Here is a 19,654-nt window from a genome sequence, read left to right as displayed (position 1 = left end):
TTCTCTCTGTCTAGCTTTGAAAATCAGAGTATTTTCTTCTTGTTGTTTATCTCAATAAAATGTGTTGGCCTAATCTGAAAGGGTATATAAGTATGGTAAGTGCATTTTTCAAATAAAACGAGATTTAAAATCAGGTAAACACATGCATGGGACTTGAAATCAGGATAGTCCTGGAACTTGGACCGTGTGGCCTCTCTCTGTCTCTGTGTCTCTGTCTCTGTCTCTCTTTTTCTCTGTGTCCCTCTAACTCTATCACCTGTCTGTCTGTCTACCTATCATCTATCTATCTATCATCTCCCTCAAGTCAGTGAGAAGAAACCCTGCCAGAGGGAAGTTTGAAAGAAGGACATTAAGAGCATGTCACTGTTTAACAAAATACTCTGGTCAGTTAGGGCTAATTTCTCCCTTAGATAAAACAACAACAACAACAACAACAACGACAACAACAAACAAACTCACACTCGGTTACCACAGTCAGTGCTTTCCCTTCCAAGTGGGCTCTGGGATGCCATTTCCTACCTTTAAGCCGTTGTTGGGACTTTTCCAGACCTCTCTGCCACTGCACAGCTTTGTGCTTTCTAATTAGCATAATTCGGGCTGGGACCAGATGGCAGGTTGAGCATTGCATAAGGAATTGTTCTGTATGTGAATAAGTGCCTACTTAGTGTGTAAGTGGGTTATTAGTGATCTGAAGTGACAACATGCAACAGCCATTTGGCACAGCTGTGTCAGTCTTGACTTTGCTTGCTAAGAAACCGATAGTTAAATGCGTTTCAACAGTTAGCTATCAGCAAATGCCAACAAGCACCCACTTCTTTAAAAATAAGAGGAACAGCATAAAACTTACAAAGTCCTGAAATCAGGCATTAGAATATTTGATCACTACTATGACCCTCTGAGGTGGGATAAGTTACCCAAGCCATGTGACCAACTGAAAATGGAAAGTTGAACTCAGGTGTTCTGACTTGGAGGCCAGTGCTAAAGCCTGGACTGGAGGAGCAGCTGCCTGAGGGGCATGTGTTCTCTAGCTTTGGAATCAGACAGACCTGCGTGAGCCTCCTCATGTAGGATCTCCTAATAATGTCACCTGGGGCAAATTTCCCATTGGTAAAACAGCAATGATACCTACAGCACATAGTTCAGAGGGTTGTTCTACAGATTGTATCCAATAATTTGAGAAAGTGCCTAACACAGTGGGTACTCATCAAAGCAGTTCCTTCACCCTGTCCATCTTCAGATTTATGCCCCTGTGCTCTGGTCCCTGGTTAGGCTGACCTCTCTCTTCCAAAGTTAGCCAGGAGGCAGGCAGCTTATCTCCCAGGCTTATCATCGCAGAGGCCCTCCACCTGAGCTGCCTTACTCATTTCTGAGCTTTTTTCCCCTCTGTGTCCTGATAAAGTTGTTGCTACACCTGGAACCCAACCCTCCCAATTTAGAGTCTCTTCCTTCTTGTGACATCCATTATCAACAGGGGTTGCTGTTCCTCTCCTTTTCTTAAACTTCTTTCTTCTCTTTACAAAAGATTTCCCCATCCATTATCTCAAGCCTGGCTTATGGGTGAGCATTTGAGAAGGAGAGTAGTCTAGATAAATGGCTTTTTCCAGATTTCTGAAGCTTATTCCTTTGGATACAAAAGCTTTGAAAAAAATTACCCACTTCCAATAGAAAATGTTCTAAAATGTATGGCATGCATTTCCGTGACTTGTGTAAGAGCAGATGCTTTTCTGGGTACCTGAAGTGGGTTACCATGAGGAATACTTCTTGTTGCCTGTACCTGGGTGATGCAAAGTGGGCAAGGGTCTTGGGAAGTTCAGCCCTGAACAGACCCGTTGTCCAGGAGGCCCAGCACAGGCAGCTGTGGCTCCGTGGCATTCATCTGCCCGCCTACCCTTACTCAGGGTTTAGTAGGCATCTTTTCCCCCTGCCCTAGGTAGCCCACGTCCACTGTTTCCAGTTCCTTGAGCTGTCAGCCAGCAAAAAATAGATATTTCCTAGTGACACTGAAGAGCCAACATTGTCAAATCAGGAAGTTTGAGTTTCTACATCATTCCACCTGAAGAGCTTCTTAGAAGTTTCTATACCTCTCCTGGGAAGCCAAGCATAGACACTCTGTGGCAATTATTTTCCTGCCAACAAAGAAGTATCCTATTTAAACAAGCACTTTTTAATAGAATGTTTCACACATACACAAAAGTAGACAGAATTGCATATCAAAGCCCATGAATCCTTCGCCCAGCTTGATAATAAAAATTATTAATATTTTGCCAATCTTGTTTCATCTCTCTGGTCCCTCTACACTTTTCTGGTTTTGTTTTTGCTGGAATGTCTTAAAGAAAATCTCAGGTTCCCCCTAATTTTACTTATAAATATTTCAGTATGAGTCTCGAACAAGATAAAGATATTTAAAACAATCAGAATGCCCTTATTATACCTAACAAAATTCATAATATTACAGAGGCCCAGGATCCAGCCGTATCTCAGCTGGCTATGAATAAATGTGGCGTTGTGGTCTTATTATATTAGATTTCCTAAGGTCTTTTCAGGACAATCAGCAAAAACTTTTTACTTTGACATAATTTCAAACTTACAGAGGGTTTGCAAGAATAGTACAAAGAACCCCCATATACTTCTCATCTGTATTCCCCCCAAATGTTAACATTTTACCATATTGGCTCTATCCATCTTTCTATATCTACACCTATAATATTTTTTTTTCTGAATCGGTAGTATGATACAGACATGATGTCTCTTTATCCTTAAAAGTTCTCTTACATAACTACAGTACAACTATCCAGCTCAGGAAATGGACATTGGTACAGTGCTGTTATCTAATCCTTTATTGAAGTTTTTCTGATTGTCCCAGGGATATCCTTTAGAACAAAAGAAAACGTTGGATCATGTCAATTGTCATCATGTTTCTTCAGTCTTCTGTAGTCTGGAACACTTTCTGAGTCTTTCTTTGTGCTTTGTAATATTGATCTCTTTGGAAAGTTCTGGTCAGCTATTTTGTAGAATGCCCCTCAAACAGAATTATGTGATATTTCCTTCTGATTCAATTCAGGTTATGTTTTTTGGGGGCAGGAAGACCACAGAAGTGATGTTTTATCCTTTTCAGTTCATTGTTTCAGGAGGTATATAATGTCAATTTGTCTCCTTATTGGTGTTAACAGTTGACCTCTTGGTTAAGGTGGAATCTACCAGGTTTTCCACTGTAAAGTTACTTTTTCCCCCTCTGTAATTAGTAACTTGTGAGAAGATATGTTTAAACTATGTAAATACCTTGTTGCTTCTCAAACTCCTACTTCCATAGTTCTGGTATTCACTGGTGATTCTTGTCTGACTCGGTAATTGCAATGAAGGTCAAATGGTGATTTTCTAAGTATATCATTCTTTTTACATTTATTAGTTAGATTTCTACTATAAGGAAGAATTTTCCTCTCTCCTTCATTTATTTATTTATATCAATGTGAACTCTTGATTCTTATTTTAAAAATAGGTAGAAATTCTTTACTTTCATTATTTATTTTAATACTCAAGTTCTCCAAGATTTAGCTAGTGGCAGCCTCTCTAAGCTGGCCCTGTGTCCTTTTAACATGCCTCCATCATTCTTTGGTCACTTTTTTGCTTTTTGGAATGACAAGATATTATAAACTTATCTCATCTTTTCCCCAATCCAGTCCTGAAATTTGCTATTTCTCCAAAAAACTCTCAACATACACACATGCACACACACACAAATACATACACATCTATCTATCTATCTATCTATCTATCTATCTATCTATCTATCTATCATCTTTCTATCTCTCTCTCCATTCATCTATCTAAAACTATTATCAGCCTCGTGGTGTTATTAAGGTGGCTTTCTTAATACATGGCACAGATTTCATTCTGTTCTTCTCCTTTCCATAACTGTAACTTTATTCTCATACAATGGGAAACCTGGTTCCCATTATCCACAATACATTTACTTAATATTTACTGATATGCTTAAATCCTTGAATGTTCAGAAAGTTGTTTCAGAATTGCTAACCCTAAGCTAAGCCTGTTAGCTACAGTTAAATCTTTGTTTAAAGTTATTTTTGTCTTTAATATGAGGACAAAACGGTCAGAATACTAAGTTCAAATATTACTGGGTTAATTTTTTTTCTTGGGTAATTAGGTTATTCAAAACTGTTCTGTTGAAATACTGTTCTATTAATCTGTTTCTGTTTGTATTTCATCTTAGGGTTTTCCCTGTCCTAATGGATCTTATTTATTTTCTATAAGTAAGTGAATCATTAATATGATATCCTAAACCAGAGCCGTATGCTCAGAGCAGTGTTATTTCCTCCTCTCCACAGTCCACAGTTTTTCTAAACTTTCCACCTTATTCCCACTAATGCTTGGTAGATAACCAATCTCAATAGTCCCTGGTTTATCCTTCTTGTGTTTAACGTTACACAAATAAGCAGAAGGATGTGTATTTCCTTATTTTTCCTTATTTGTTACACAAAAGAATACTAAGCATTCTATAGATTCTCCTCTGCATTATCAAAAAACATGTTAAGGCACCTATAACTTATGTTTAGTCATCTTCTGCATTTCCCTGCCATTTCCTATACACCCTTGACTCCTTGTGACTAGAGAACTCATGGAATACTAAGTTCATTGAAGTGAAACTGAATAACAACACAATATAGGTATTGGTTTTAAAAAGCGACCTTCATCCTCTGCTAGACAAACATTCTCAAACAAGAATCCTAGAAGAAGCCCCAAACCCAGCACAGATGGAAAACACAACACCCAAACCCAAGATCTGTGTTCAAGGAACAGTCAGTCTGTTAGCCAGACATTCTTGTCCAGTAACGGAGCTGGGCATGCAGAAACAGAATAACCAGGGTCTGGAACAAAAAACTTCATGGATTTTTGTAGGTTTACAGATTTTTTAAAAAGTCAGGCAGGTACCCTTTTTACACAAGGCCACCACTGTCACTTTTCTCAGCTTGTAGACAGCCCAGTCCTCCTGAGTTAGGTCCCTGGGAAAAAGGAGGCCTCTGGGATCTGTGCTTTCCTGGCAGGTAACAGGATGCACCTGCTCAGAGCTCCAGCCTCTGGGATGCACAACACAGCTGTTTTTTTTCCCCCTCAGCTTGAACAGGCTAGATTTTCTATGAAAGGAGGGGTAAAAGAAGGAAAGATAAAGGAACATTCCACATCTGTCCATGTACTTTTCAGAAGTTCTTCTTCCAGGGACTCACGAGCATTGAAAAAGACTGGTGTAGAACGAATCTTAGTTTCTGTGGGGGTCAGCAGGTGGCTCTTGATTCCTATTATTGACAGGGCCACCTTCATTCAGCTAGGGATGGACCCACAACAGAGAACTCAACTGAGGATATTAACACAGATCGTTACTACCGCCCACCTACTGTCCTGAGCTTTGTCTAGATTCAGAAGACCTGGCTAACACATTGTTGGGACATATGTATAACTCATCTCTGACAAGACCAGAATAACTCAGCGGGGACTCTGTCCTGCTCAGATTACAGAATGATTATCTGTCCATCAGTTTGGCTGCAGACAATAAGCTATAAGGATTCTGCTGCTCAGACCATCTTAGGAAGCAAGTAGATGCTGGAAAGATCTCCTCTGATCCCCTGCCACCTCTGTAGGAATTCACTGTAGATTGCTCAGGTGACCTGAAAGCCCCTTGCTGTGAATTCCAGACCTGGTCAGAGCACCAAGGATTCTGATGATTGTGAGTCTGGCAGGTATCCCATCAGCCTGGGCTTTTCAGACCTTCCCCTAGTCCCCAGAACTTACCATGAGTCACCACACCATGTAAATAAGAGAATGTTCTCTCACAGATGCCCCAGGCTACCAGCATAGATGGAGCCCTGTCTCCTGTGTCAATAATGAAAGCCCATAAGCAGTCCCCACCTTAGGGAAGACATTTTGTTCCTCTGACTGCTACTCCAGAGTATGTGGGATATGGTAGAAACAGCACCAAAGTTAGAGTTAGAACAAGTGCTAGTCTGTGATTTGGGTCAATTCATGAAGATGACTCTCATCTTCAGTGGGGTCACCTGTCAAAAAGGGGACATGATAAGATTTTCTATCTTATAAGGTTTTAGCAAGCATTGAGTAAAATAACACTAATTGATGTGTGTTTTAGATATTTAAAAATATTCTTTAAAATTACTGGTTGTCTCTCCACAAAGCAAACAATGGCATACTGTCTATTCCAACAGCACAGACAGGGGCAGCGACCCCAAGAATGCTGTAAATCCACCTCCCAAAATTTATCAAGTGCTTACTCTTTGTGTCTAGCACAGGAAAGTTTATAACAAGGTCACTGCCCTTTAGAATTATCCTACGATTAGGAAGAAAGGAAAAATGCAGCACTTAGGAAGAGAGGATTCAGTGTGACGTGGGATATTGAGAAAAATCTTTATGGAGGATGCAAAGAGGAAACTGCACCTCCAAGGGAGACCAGGCTGTGGAAAGGAAGAGAGAGAAAAGGGAAGTCATTGCAAGCATTTGGTGTCGTCTTTTGGGTAAATCAGGATAATATAAGTTTGTCGGTATTTTTTTCTAGTTGCAGGATTAGTTATTTCTCAGAGGTAATTTTTTATCCTGGTTGAAGGCCATTGTATTTAAAGATGACTAGAGGAATTAGGACAGATTGCAGAGGCCATACACCCCCATGCCAGAGTGACCCTCATTCCAGATTCAGCCATCTCAAGGATATGTAGCTCTGCAACCTCTTCTGCAGAGAAATTTCTGCAGAGAAACTTCTGCCATGAGAGTCATGGAAAAGACTGGAGCAGAGTTAGAGGGGACTCATGTTTAATGAGCACCCACCAAATGGCAGGGCTGCACTGGTTGCCTTGCGAGGTAAATGTTATCACTGTAATTTTACTGGTGAGGAAAACAAAGCCTCTATTAGAGAGAAGTTTAGTAATGCATCACGCAGCCAGGTGTTGAACTCTTTGGAAATAAACGAAAACCACCCAAATGAGAACAAACGCTTGCAGGTGCTTTTACTTTGGGGGGTCTGCTTTGGATTCCTCAGGTGTCTCCATGGAAGCCATCTTGAAACTCTTTGGAGAATACTTCTTTAAATTCTGTAAGAAGTCTGGCTATGACAGGATGTTACGAACACTGGGAGGAAATCTCACAGAGTTTATCGAAAACCTAGATGCCCTACACAGTTACCTCGCACTCTCTTATAAGGTAAGGTGCTTGAGTCTGGTCTTGGTGGCCCTGAGAGGAAGCAAATGCGTGTAGTCACTCTGAGCCATTTGGGGCCATCTCCCCACCTCCCGCAAGGGGGCAGTTGCAAGGGGCCTGTGAAATCCTTGGTGCCTGATGTGAGTGAACTGAGGGGTCCCTTGGAAAAAGAAATGGAAAATGAATACCTGCTGGTCACTTTTACAAACAGGCCAACAGCAAAGAAGGGCAAACTGGAAATGCCAGCTTTGTGATGGAGGATGGCCTATTCTGATGGGGCTGGTGTGGGTTTGGAATTAAATCTGGAAGATTGATTACAGCGGAAACAAAGGCTGGGAAATAGTCAGGTTTCAGTGGATTTGCAAAATCTCTCCTCAGGTTTCCTGGCCTGGATAGAGCTGATAAACAGCTTCTGCAGCCAGATTCATTTATTCATGTATCAGAAGGAAAGACTTGACAGGGCCAAGAGCCAGAATCGGACACCATCCAACTCTGATTAACCCATGGGGTGACTGTCTGAGGTGTTAGGAAACTAATTTCCCTATTGGGATATGTCCTTCTGGAGTTCACTCTCTGGTTTTTTTTTTGTTTGTTTGTAGAGAACATTGGAAATTCAAATGCTTAGACTTCTCTTTCTGTTTTAGAAAAGAAAATGCTTTATTGAAAAGATGAACTGGCATTTACAAATATTATAATAATAATTCATTATTTCAGATAAAATAATGTTTGTATTTACTTTGATGGCCCTTTATAGTTTAGTAAGCTTTCTTCACCATTTCTGTATTTAATGCTCATAATCACCTTTAAAAAGATTATCATGAGGATACAATATATAATAAATGCCTCATGAACCATAGTGTACCCTTATATATGTTAGATGGGCAACTTATTACTTCCTCCAGTTTTCAGATAGAGAATAAGAGGCTTGGAAACTTTAATTGACTTCAAATAGGATGAGTAGTTGTGTCAGCTCTGTTGTTATCATGTGAATGAATTAAGAATAGAGGGAGTGCAAAGAGCCCTGGTTAGGGGGTCAGATGCTGCGACTTACTGGCTGCTGATCCCAGACGACTTATTTGCCCTCTCTGGAGTTAATTTTTTCCCTTATTTATTTAATAAATATGTATTCAGCACCTACTATGTACCAAGAACTTTCTTGGGTATTAGACACTCACAGACAGAAAAAGGAATAAATATGGGGAAAATAATCCTACCTCATAGTGATGTGCGGATTAAAAGAGATAAAATGTAAATGTCCCTAGCATTGTAATCAGTCCAGAAAAGGCATTCCATTTTTAATAACTTTCTTTCCTTTTCTTTTTTCAGTTCAATTTGGCTAGTTTTAAAATTATGATAATTTGTATGGCAATCTCCTTTCAAATTTCTTACTTTAAGCTGTGCAGTTAGGGTATAAAAAATTGTCTATAGCCATGCCACTCTGAACAAACCTGATCCCGTCTGATCTCGGAAGCTAAGCAGGATTGGGCCTGGTTAGTAGCTGGATGGGAAACCACCTAGGAAGACCAGGTGCTATAAGCATAAAATATATTAAAAAATAATAATAATAAGGGATTGTAAGCTGAGAAGTTCCTTGCAATCTGTGAGGCTAACCAAGGGTTACCTCGCCTAAAAAAAAAAAAAGAAAGAAAGAAAGAAAAAGGAAATCTAGTTAGATACTTTCAATAATCTTCCATAATATTTTTAATATCATATCTTTCATCTGAAAATTTGACTAATATTTTAAGTCAGAGTTGGAGAAGATATTAATAGTCTTCCATTCATTCATTAAATAAAAAACATTATGGAATATCTTTTACGTTCCAGATATTGTTCTTAGTATATTACTGTCACACTTATGATAAGAATGAAAGGAATTGAGATTCTGAAGTCCTAAGTTCATTGTTTCTATACCCATTCCTGCTACCCTTCCTCTGATTGTTATTCCTTTAATGCTAAAACCAACACTAGAGAATCAATAGAACTTCTCTGGGGGTAAGTGAGGATATTTTGCATATGAGGTAAATAAAATACATAAATGTTGTCATATGCAAGTTGAAATAAAATGTGTGTAATGATAACTGATAGCTATATAGTACTCTATACTGGGCGAAATATTATAGATCGTCTCTTTAGGCAAAAATAAAAGATAATGCTGACTTTCCTTTCTGTCTTGAGTGATTTGGCAGTCCCTTAAGGCATACATTTCTGGTTATAACTGTGCCTTTAATCTTGTTATTTTTTAGCTAACTTTCATTGAGTGCTAATTATGAGGCAGGTATTTGGCTAAGTAATTTATAAACATTGAATTATCTTCTTAACCCCTAAGCTTAGGTACTGTTGCTTATCTCACTATAAAGATGAGGTCCAGGAAGGTCAAGTAACTGTCCCAAATCGCTCAGGTGGTGATAGCTGAGCTAGGACCCAACCCCAGGTGTTTCTGTTTCGAAGACCGTCCTCTGGTCTGCTTCTCATTATTTTCCCTTTGCCCCGATTCTCCACTTTTATAAAGCCTTATTTTAATTAACAAAAAGTATAGTCATGTTATTTAGAGAGTTGGAGACACCGATCAGAAGAATTAAAGCACATACTTTGAGAGGTGTCTCTGGGAAGTGGCCTAGTGGAGATAGTCTCACGAGCCTGTCAATTTTCATTTTAGCCCTTCTGTACTCTGTGATTTTCTCCACTATGTAAAGTTTGGATATAAATTTTTGAAATAACTTTTAATTTCCCACTTTATTATATGATTTTTTATATGTGCTGCCTCAAATCTTCTTTAGATTCAATCGAGATGTAAACACACATACATAAAAACACATACTTTTTCTATTCATGCTTTTGGAAAGATGGAATCAGTATTTGGGGGAAAAAACTCATTTTAACTAGCAGCACCCCCGAAAGACACCCACACACCCACACACATCCACACACCTCTCCATGGAAGAGAGCAAGATCTCAGAAAGAATCTACCTCCTTAACCATTTTTCCTCCAAAAGCTATGAGCCAGGGTGCTGAGCTGCCTACTGAACAAGCAGGAGAGAAAACCACTTCTCTCAGGGATCCCCCACCCCCAGAGTCTTCATCCTTATTTCCTGACATACATCTAACGTGACATGAAACATACCTGGTTGTCAACATTTATTCTTGGAGCAAGATAGTCTCTTCTGATGTCTCCTTGATGTTCCAAATATGCAACTTTACACCACGCACGACATTATTCTTCTAGAACAGGAAAGAAACTCCTCCAATTGCAAATTCCTCTGAGTCCCTAATCTTTCTGAGAGTGAATATACCCATGGTCACTTGGTCACAAACCAAGCATGGCAGCCAGCCACCCCTCAGAGTGTGGAGAGAAGCAACATGGCATGGTAGAAAGGCTCATTTGAAGGTCAAAATGTTATTGTACCATTAATCTAGCCTTAGCTGACCTAAACCTCAATTTCCTCTTCTTTAAAATAAAGATAATATTTGCCATATAGAGCTGGTTAGGGGGTAAGGTATAATATAAAATTATACCTGACATAAAGGGGCCAAAACCATGGTAGCTTTCATTTTTGTGTGATAGGAGGGGGAGTTTGGGATATATTTCTATGTGATGTAGTGGATAAGTACTGTGGTTTCACAAAGCCTTAAAAGCATAATTTAAATAACTTGGGTTCACTGGGAAAAACATATTATGTCTTTTAATTAGGAGATGAATGCACCATCGTTTCGTTTGGAGAGAGGAGCAGACAGGAAAATACTTCTCCATTACTACTCTGATAGAAGTGGTCTGTGCCACATTGTACCAGGTATGGGGATGGCGTAACCAGTTCCACAGCTGTGAGGTCTCTGGAGTAAGGATGGACTTCCCCACAAACTCTCCAGGATGGCTAACAGCCGACTGTGGGTAGGGAGTTAAAACACCATCTCTTCCACAGTCTGACTCTTTGCCATCTAGACCATTACTCCCAAAGTTCTGAGCCTTCAAAATAAGTTTCCAAAGTGCCAAAAAAAAAAAAAAGGAAGAATTTTTATTTTTATTTCAACACTAAAATTGTGCAGGTTTTTACATAGTTGTGATAATTCTGCAGGTATTATTTTGTATCAACCGTTTTTATATTTAGCATTATAGAAAAATCATCTTTACATGTTTTCACAGTCTGTAAAATCACCATCTTCCATGGATGAATGATATTTGATATTATAATTAACTAGGGTATTGTTGAAATTTTTGCTACTGTAAACAGTGCTGTGATGAACATCTTCATGCATGCTTTTACCATTTTTATATTATAACACTGGGGTAGATTCCCAGAGGAACACTTAAAAAACACGATCCTTAATGCTTTTACAACTGAATTTTGCTTATGTTATCTCCAGAAAATTTGACTAATATCTAGATTTTGTTTCTTTAATAAGTTAAATGCCTTCCTTAAACACATGAGTAGATGCTGAACTGGAAATAAGAGTGGCAGGGATATATTTGGTATCCAGCCATGAATAACTTAAATCTCTGTATAGTTATTTTATTTTTTAATTTTATTAATCTGTCATATGCTGCCTATTTCAATGTAGGGTCTGGAATTGGGGAACCTTGGAGTATTAATCAGCAACCGTATAACTTGATTATTTTATGATTTTTGCTGACACAACTGCCTTCTGCCATCCCTCACTAATAGGTATCCTTCTGCTTGCTGCAGGGATCATTGAGGCTGTGGCCAAAGACTTCTTCAACATTGATGTGGCCATGAATATCCTTGACATGAACCAGGAAACAGAGAGGACAGGGAAGAAGGAACATGTTGTGTTTCTGATTGTGCAGAAGTCTCACAGACAGATGAGAAGGGCAGAGCCAAGGTTACAAGATGGTCAGGACATCCGGAGAGACCAGGAGGTACTGGGTTTATTGTGTCTTCAGAAAGCACAGTTCTTCTTAGTTGGAAAATCAACTGGACTTTCTAATAGTGGAATGAAGGCAGGGTTTCTCAATTTCAGCTATTGACATTTGAGACTAGACAATTCCTTGCTGTGAATTATAAGATGTTTAGCAGCATCCCTAGTTCATACCTACTAGATGTTAGTAACATCCTGATGCCTCACAGTTATGGTCATCAAAAATATTTCCAGGCATAGCCAAGTGTCTCCAGGGTGGAGGTAGGGGACCAAATGGGAACCACTGGGTTAAGGTAACTTGGATGTACATTGAGAGGATTTATGGGGTGTACCTTAGCCTAGAAAAATTTTGCCGATAAAAATATCGATATAAAGGGCTTGAATTTTGGATCTGGTGGCTTATTTTGTAATCTTCCTACAATAAATTGACCTTTCAAGCCCTTAGTGTGCATTTCTTCAGCTGAGGCAGTCAGGAGTCTGGAGTCAACTCATTATCTTGCGATTGGCTGCCTCAATTGCAACTTGTGGACTCACTGTTATCTTTTAGGTACCACATATATTAGGCACACAGCTCTCTGTGCCCACATAGCTTGTACAAATATCAATTAAGTCTGTGTGATTCCTGGATCACACAATATTTATATCTTACAACATTCAAAGTCCACCTCAAGTCTATTCACTGCAGCATCTTCAACCACAGGAAGAGAAGATGATCATGTGTAATTTTCCTGCCAGCTCCTCTTAAAACTTTATGAGAAGTTCTTGCTGCCTTTGATAGAGAAACAGCATGAGGATTATTTAGATAAAAATCTTGGGGCTTATGAAGTCTTGGTAGGATTGACCTTGCAAGCCCTTACTATTCCTGTGGCCCTAGTCACAGCAGATGGGGCTTGTTCATCTTCTGTCACATGACCAGTCACATGGCCAGGCCTGTATGCTTCTCTCCCTGCCATCTGCAGGCCCTCCAGGCAGCTTTCCTTAGGATGAAGGAGAAATATCTGAGTGTCTCTGTTTGTCCTGTGAAGAAGTCCCCTTGGGAAATTGTGAGAAGTATAGTCATGTTTGGAAAAGGTGAGTGGGTCATTCTCCCAGCCTCAGCTCTCAGAACACAGTGATTGCTTGGTATGCACAAATGGGTGAATCCCCTATGATTATTATGTCACCAATTTTGCAGAGCTTGGATTTGGCCAACATATTTTTTAACTTTAAAATGTCAGACTCTAATTTGCCTTCCTTTGCCCCTTTTATTTGCAGAGTGGCACAGAGACACAGTCTCCCCTGTAATCAGGGAAAGCCACGGGAGAGAGGATTGGAATCAGTCCCAATTGGTGACTGCATTGGAGAGGAGGAGGATGAGTACTGACATATTATCAAGAACGACGAATTTTTCACAGCTCCTCAGGCCTTCTGGACTAGAATGCATTTCTGGCCTAGAAGTCTGTGGTTAATAACCATTGTGTCCAGCAATGCAAAGGACACTGTATCAAGAGCCAAGAAAACAGATTTCTGACTGTCCCTGAGGTACTGTATGACCTTGGACAAGGTACTCCCATCTTCCATCTGAAAAATGAAGGCAGTAGTCTCTCTGCTGGCACTGAGCTGGTCTCACGATCAGCACCTAACGCCTGAGTCAGAGTAAGGGCTTCGACCCACTGGAAAAAAGGAGCTAGAGCGTCCTCATCATGTCCCCGTGGATCATGATGACATGCATCTGGGAGAAGGTCTGCAGGGCTCAAAGGGCTGCATTTTAAGTCCCTCAAGTTGTGGCAAGCGGTTCAAACTCGCAAATGACATCCTTTGTCTAGGAGATTTTCATATCAAAAAGGCTCCATTTCGAATCTTTACCCTCTGCCAAATAGGGCTGTTGGTTAAATTTTCACGTGCCACCGAAAACTGTCAGTCTAAAAAGCTCCATGGCAAATGTCCCTGACGCTGGGCTGGGCACACACACTCTGCTCTGTGAGCTCATTGTCTGGCTGTCACCATTTCAATGCCGACTCTGTTTTCATGGCGAGACGTACTCAATTGGCCTAGGGACTCTTCAGCGGCAGGCAGAAACTTGGCAGGGGGCAGGGAGGCTTCTCAACCTGGCAGCAAGTTATCTGTTTGTTTTAATTTGGAAGAGGAATTGTTGTGGCCATCTGGAGATGCTGAGGGAGCCATGCTGAAGAGTGGGGACTGCACTTTGCCTGTGAAGCATTTAAGATACTATCCCAAGTTTCGCTCTGGGCCAGGTTGGTGGCGTGAGTTGCCTGTGAACAGGACTCTCTTTTTCTATGTCCAGGGCATGTCCTGAACACCTTTGTGCCGATTTATCCTGAGCGGCTCTGGATTGAAGAGAAGACATTCTGCAATGCTTTTCCTTTCCACATTGTATTTGATGAATCAGTAAGAGGCCCTTTCCCTCTGCAGCTTGGATTGGGGGTAGGCTGGGGAGCAGAGTATATTGTATAGTCTCTATGGCTTGTGGGAACATTCAAGTCCCCGAGGAGTCCCCAGGGTTTAGGAAACTAGGATTTAACCCGGTAGGACTATTGACTTTCTTTTCATATGGCAATCTCCAGAAACCAGAATGCCATGGGGATATTGTTACTACTACTATTAATATTTTAAATTTTGATCTACTTTAAAAACTTTCTTTTTAAGTTTTGGGCATAAGATAACAGAAAATTTAATGATACTTATTCGTAAGGTTAGGTTGATTTCTACAGCCGCACAAACTCCTCATGATTAGTGAAGCAAAGTATTCTTGGGCAGCTGGTGCTGGCATTGGGCATTTCACATAAATACTCATTTTGCTTCTTCCTTCTGTGTGTTCCCTGGAGATAGCAGTGAACGATGTCTCCCCAGCTCCGTGATGGACTTATTCACCCAGGCCTGGGTTTCAGATGCAATGCTGCAGAATTTGCTAGTTTCTTTATTAATTAATGAGAGACAGAGACAGGGACAGAGACAGACAGAGAGAGAAAGATCTTGTAGAGCTAGGGAAGCACTATTAGCCCAAACAAAAGCTTCGACTTCTGTTTCTTATTAGTCAGAGATATGCTTTTGAAAACTTCAGTACTATTCTTTTCTTTCTCAGAGATTAGCTGCAGATTCAATTTTTAAAATAATATTTATTACTTCTCTGGTGTTTTTCCATTACTGATTCTTTCCCCTGGTGAGTCACAAAGTGTGGCCAGCATGATATTTCTAAGGGAAAGTTTATGGTGCAGGTTGCTTTTCATTCCTCAGCCTTACATCTGTCTTCTGTGAATAGCTGAGGGTCAAGCAAGCTGGAGTGAATATTCAGAAGTACGTCCCAGGACTCCAAACCCAGAAGATTCGATTAGATGAGTATTTCTTCATCATTCATCCCCAAGTTACCTTCAATATTTTCAGCATCCGCAAATTTATCAACAGTCAATTTGTCCTGAAGGCCCGGAGAGAAACGATGCCTGAAGCATGGAAAAGTCAACCCACACTCAAACTCCGAGGTGGTAACTCACCCCTTCCCCTTACTCTCTGCTGTTTGAGAGACTGGTTTTAAATAGGAAAGAGGTAGAGCCTTCCAATTTCGTCAAAAAAGTTGGATAAAAAGTGGGGCAGAAATTGCATTCAGAATAGTTGTTTTTCTGACATTTCCATTTGGCTTGATCTGTAAACCATATATTTTATAACCTTAACTATTTCTGGTTTAGAAATTGTTAAGATAATATAAATGGACCCTAGTGTGTGTGTGTGTGTGTTCAGTATTGTGTGTGTGTGTGTGTGTGTGTGTTTTATTTAATTTAATTAATTAATTAATTTATTTATTTTTGGTGAGGCAACCCTTGCTTGACCTCACAGATTGTAAGGACCTTGTCAGCTTACAATCCTTTATTTTTTATTTTTTATGCCTACAGCATCTGGTCTTCCTAGGTGGTCTTCCATCCAAGTACTAACCAGGCCTGACCCTGCTTAGCTTCCAAGATCAGATGGAATCGGGCTTGTTCAGGGTGGCATGGCCACAGACATGTGTGTGTGTGTTTTAAATAAATTCTGTTCTCTTACCAAAATTTTTAGGATGCACATGGTACTATCGGTACTAATTTAATGTCTGTCTATTGTATAGTAAAATAATTATTTGACCTACTGTTAATAGAGCACACACTTTTTTATTTTCAATTGTGGTAAAATTTACATAACATAAAACTTACCATTTTAACAATTTTTGAGTCCTTTTATTTTTTGGCAATTGCAAATTATGGTGTACAATTGTCTTCTGAAGTCCTTACGATCAATAATTTTTATTATATAACCAAAAGTGGACAAGATGGCAGTGACATAAGAGGACACTGAAATGACCCTGTCCCATGAGCAAAATAAAATACACATGTTTAGCAATTACTTCGGCGACACAACTGAACACTGAATAAACAGCTTCTGACAACAAACAAATGTAGGAGACCAAATAGTGAAGGCTGGGAAGCCGAGGAAGCCGTCTGGGAGCTTTGGGAACTCTCCAGGCCCAGAGGAGCTAGTGAGAGCCATTGTTTACAGTCCCTTTCACCTTCATAGGGTGGCTTGGGGCACTAACCAGGTTCTCTAGCCTGCCTACAAGTTTCTTGCAATGTGTTCTCAGATACATCACCTGAGCTCATTTTGGCCCTGAACAGAGAGAGCAAGAGGATCAACGAGGCATTACCACATGCACCCAGAGCTGCTCCCTGGCCACTTTAAGAACCTGCTTGGCACCTACTAGCCTGCCAAAACCACCTTGCACACACAGTCCACACAGAGCCTGCTTCTACATAAGGCCATTTTTTCAAAACTGGAAGAGAAAGCTATTTTGTCTAATTTATGTAAACAAACATAGAAAGTCAAACAAAATGAAAAGACAGAAGAATATCTCTGAAACGAAGGAATGAGAAAAATCCCCAGAAAAAAAACCTCTAAGGAAACAGAAATAAGTAATTTTCCTGTTAAAGAATTCAAAGAAATGTTCATAAGAATGCTTACCAAGATTGAGAGTAGAATAGAGGAACTTAGAAAGAACTTCAGCAATGAGTTAGAAAGTATAATGAACCAAGTAGACCTGAAGAATACAATAATTGAAACGAAAAATACATTAACAGGAATCAACAGCAGATTAGCTAACACAGAAGAACAAATCCATGACCTGGGAGATAGACTAGTGAAATCCAATCAGAACAGCAGAAAGAAAAAAGAACTTTAAAAATCGAGGCTAGTTTAAATGACTCCTGGGATAATACCAAACATATGAACATTCATGTTATAGAAATCTCAGAGGAGAAGAAAGAAAAGAACAGAAACTTTTATAAAGAAATAATGGCTAGAAGCTTTTCTAATGTGAAAGGAAACAGACATCCATGTCCAGGAAGTACAGAGAGTTCCAAACAAGATGAACCCAGAGACCCACATGAAGACATATTGTAGTTAAAATGGCAAAAGTTAAAGATAGACATCTTGAAGGAAGCAAGAAAAAAACGAGTTACATACAAAGGAAACTTATAAGGCCACCAGATGATTTCTTATCAGCAACTTTGCAGCCCAGAAGTGAATGGCATCTTTAAAGTGCTGAAAGAAAGGAACCTGCAACTTAGAAAAATTTACCCAGCAAGGTTATCATTCAGAATTGAAGGAAAGATAAAAATTTTCCCAGACAACCCAAAATTAAAGGACTTCATCACCATTAAACCGGCTTTACAAGTGGTAAAGGGTCTTCTTTAAGTAGAAAAGGAAAGGCCAAAGCCAGAAATAAGAAAATATGAGAAAGGGAAAAATCTCACAAGTTAAGCCAAATATTTGATAAATACAGCAAATCAGACATTTCAAACACTACTTTGAAAGATAAAAGAAAAATGTATCAAAATCAACTCAAACTATAATAAGTGGTTAGGATATACACAGCACAAAAAGATCTATAATATGAAAACAATAACATAAATCATGAAGCGGGGAGTAAAAATGTAGTCCTTACAGAATATATTCAAACTTAAATGCCTATCGGCTTAAAATAGACTGCTATACATAAAGGTTAATAGACACAATTCTCATGATAATCACAAGCCAAAAACCTACAAAAGATATGCAAAGGAGAAAGAAAGCAAATGAGAAAAAAGCACTAAAGAAAACCAAAAAAAACCACAAGGGAAGAGATCAAGAGAAGAAAAAACAGAGGAGAACTATAAAAACAACCCCCCAAAATTACAAAGTGACAATAATACATACTTGTCAATAATTACTTTAAGTGTAAATGGATTAAATGCTCCAAAACCAAAAAGACATAGAACGGTCTGAATGGATTAAAAAACATGACCGATCTATATGCTGCCTACAAGAGACTCACTTCAAATCAAAAAACGCATACAGATTGAAAGTAAAGAGATGGAAAAAGACATTCCATGCAAACAGAAACAAAAAGAAACCTGGAGTAGCAATACTTATACAAAATTGACTTTAAAACAAAAATGAAATTATTGGATCTTATGGTAATTCTATTTTTAATTTGTTGAGGAATGGCCATACTGTTTTACAAAGCTGCTGCACCATTATACATTTTCATCAGGAGTTCACAAGGATCCCAATTTCTCCACATCTTCATAAACACTTATTATCTTCTGATTTTTGTTGTTTTGTTTTGTTTGGTAATTGCTATTCGAATGGGTTTTAACTGGTATCTCCTTATGGTTTTGATTTTCATTTCCCTAATGATTAGTGATGTTGAGCATTTTTCATGTACTTGTTGGTTTTTTGTTTATCTTCTGCAGAGAAACATCTATTTAAGTCCTTTGCCCGTTTTTAATCAGCTAATTTTTTATCATTGAGTTGTAGGAGTTCAGAAATATGATTTGGAAATATTTTCTCCCTTTCTATGGGTTGCCTTTTCACTCTTTTGATTGTGTCTTTGGATTGTTTAAAAGTTTTAAATTTTGATGTAATCCAACTTAACTATCTTTTCTTTTATTGTCTGTGCTTTCAGTATCAAATCCAAGAAATCATTGCCAAATCCAATGTCACACAGTTCTTCTGTTTTCTTCTAAAGGTTTTATAGTTTTACCACTTACATTTAGGTCTTTGATCTATTTTGAGTTAATTTTTGTCTATGGTGTAAAAGGGCACACATTTTGAGCTGTCTTTTTATTGAGCTGATGATTAGGTGTTCTAGGAATAAACATAGGCAGAGCTTTAGAGACATTTGAGAGGAAAACGATGTGTTCTGGAAACCCCAAATGAGTCGTAGAGTGGAAGAGTGGAGCGATGCGAGATGAAGCTGGCAAGATGAGGTCTTACACTCTCTTGTGCAATTGGAAACATTTTTAAGGGTCTACCATGACTGGATTTGAGGTTTAGAATGATCACGCTGGAGGCATGTGAAGGATGGACTAGAGAGAAGAGCAAGTGGAGCCTTGGAGGCCAGATGGAGGCTGCTACTGGAGAGCTTTAAAGCACCGAATGCATTCAGACAGTGGCCCTGGGGTGGTGATCAGAGAATAGATTCACAAGATGATTAAGGCAGAAATTGGTGACTGGATGTAGGAGTTGAAAAAGAGAATATTTAGGAAAATTATTAACTTGCTTGCTTGGG

General features: G+C 39.3%; 1 protein-coding gene and 2 pseudogenes across 1 annotated transcript in view; 2 read left to right on the top strand and 1 right to left on the bottom strand.

The window, feature by feature from the left end:
* The window catches only part of LOC120583871 (guanylate cyclase soluble subunit beta-2-like), a 78,040-nt gene that overhangs the window by 28,527 nt on the left and 29,859 nt on the right, over positions 1 to 19,654 (top strand). The window contains exons 4-9 of the mRNA XM_039839404.1: positions 7,055 to 7,215; positions 10,901 to 11,000; positions 11,892 to 12,085; positions 13,044 to 13,155; positions 14,369 to 14,472; positions 15,344 to 15,560. Of these exons, the coding sequence (XP_039695338.1) occupies positions 7,055 to 7,215; positions 10,901 to 11,000; positions 11,892 to 12,085; positions 13,044 to 13,155; positions 14,369 to 14,472; positions 15,344 to 15,560 (888 nt within the window). The remainder of the gene's footprint in view (positions 1 to 7,054; positions 7,216 to 10,900; positions 11,001 to 11,891; positions 12,086 to 13,043; positions 13,156 to 14,368; positions 14,473 to 15,343; positions 15,561 to 19,654) is intronic.
* On the top strand, positions 8,633 to 8,751 carry LOC120583930 (uncharacterized; annotated as a pseudogene).
* LOC120583946 (uncharacterized) lies at positions 15,960 to 16,078 on the bottom strand (annotated as a pseudogene).

This window comes from Pteropus medius, unplaced genomic scaffold, assembly GCF_902729225.1.
Source record: "Pteropus medius unplaced genomic scaffold, Ma_sr-lr_union100, whole genome shotgun sequence".
NCBI classification, from domain to species: domain Eukaryota; kingdom Metazoa; phylum Chordata; class Mammalia; order Chiroptera; family Pteropodidae; genus Pteropus; species Pteropus medius.
This window is presented reverse-complemented; position numbering and strand designations above follow the sequence as displayed.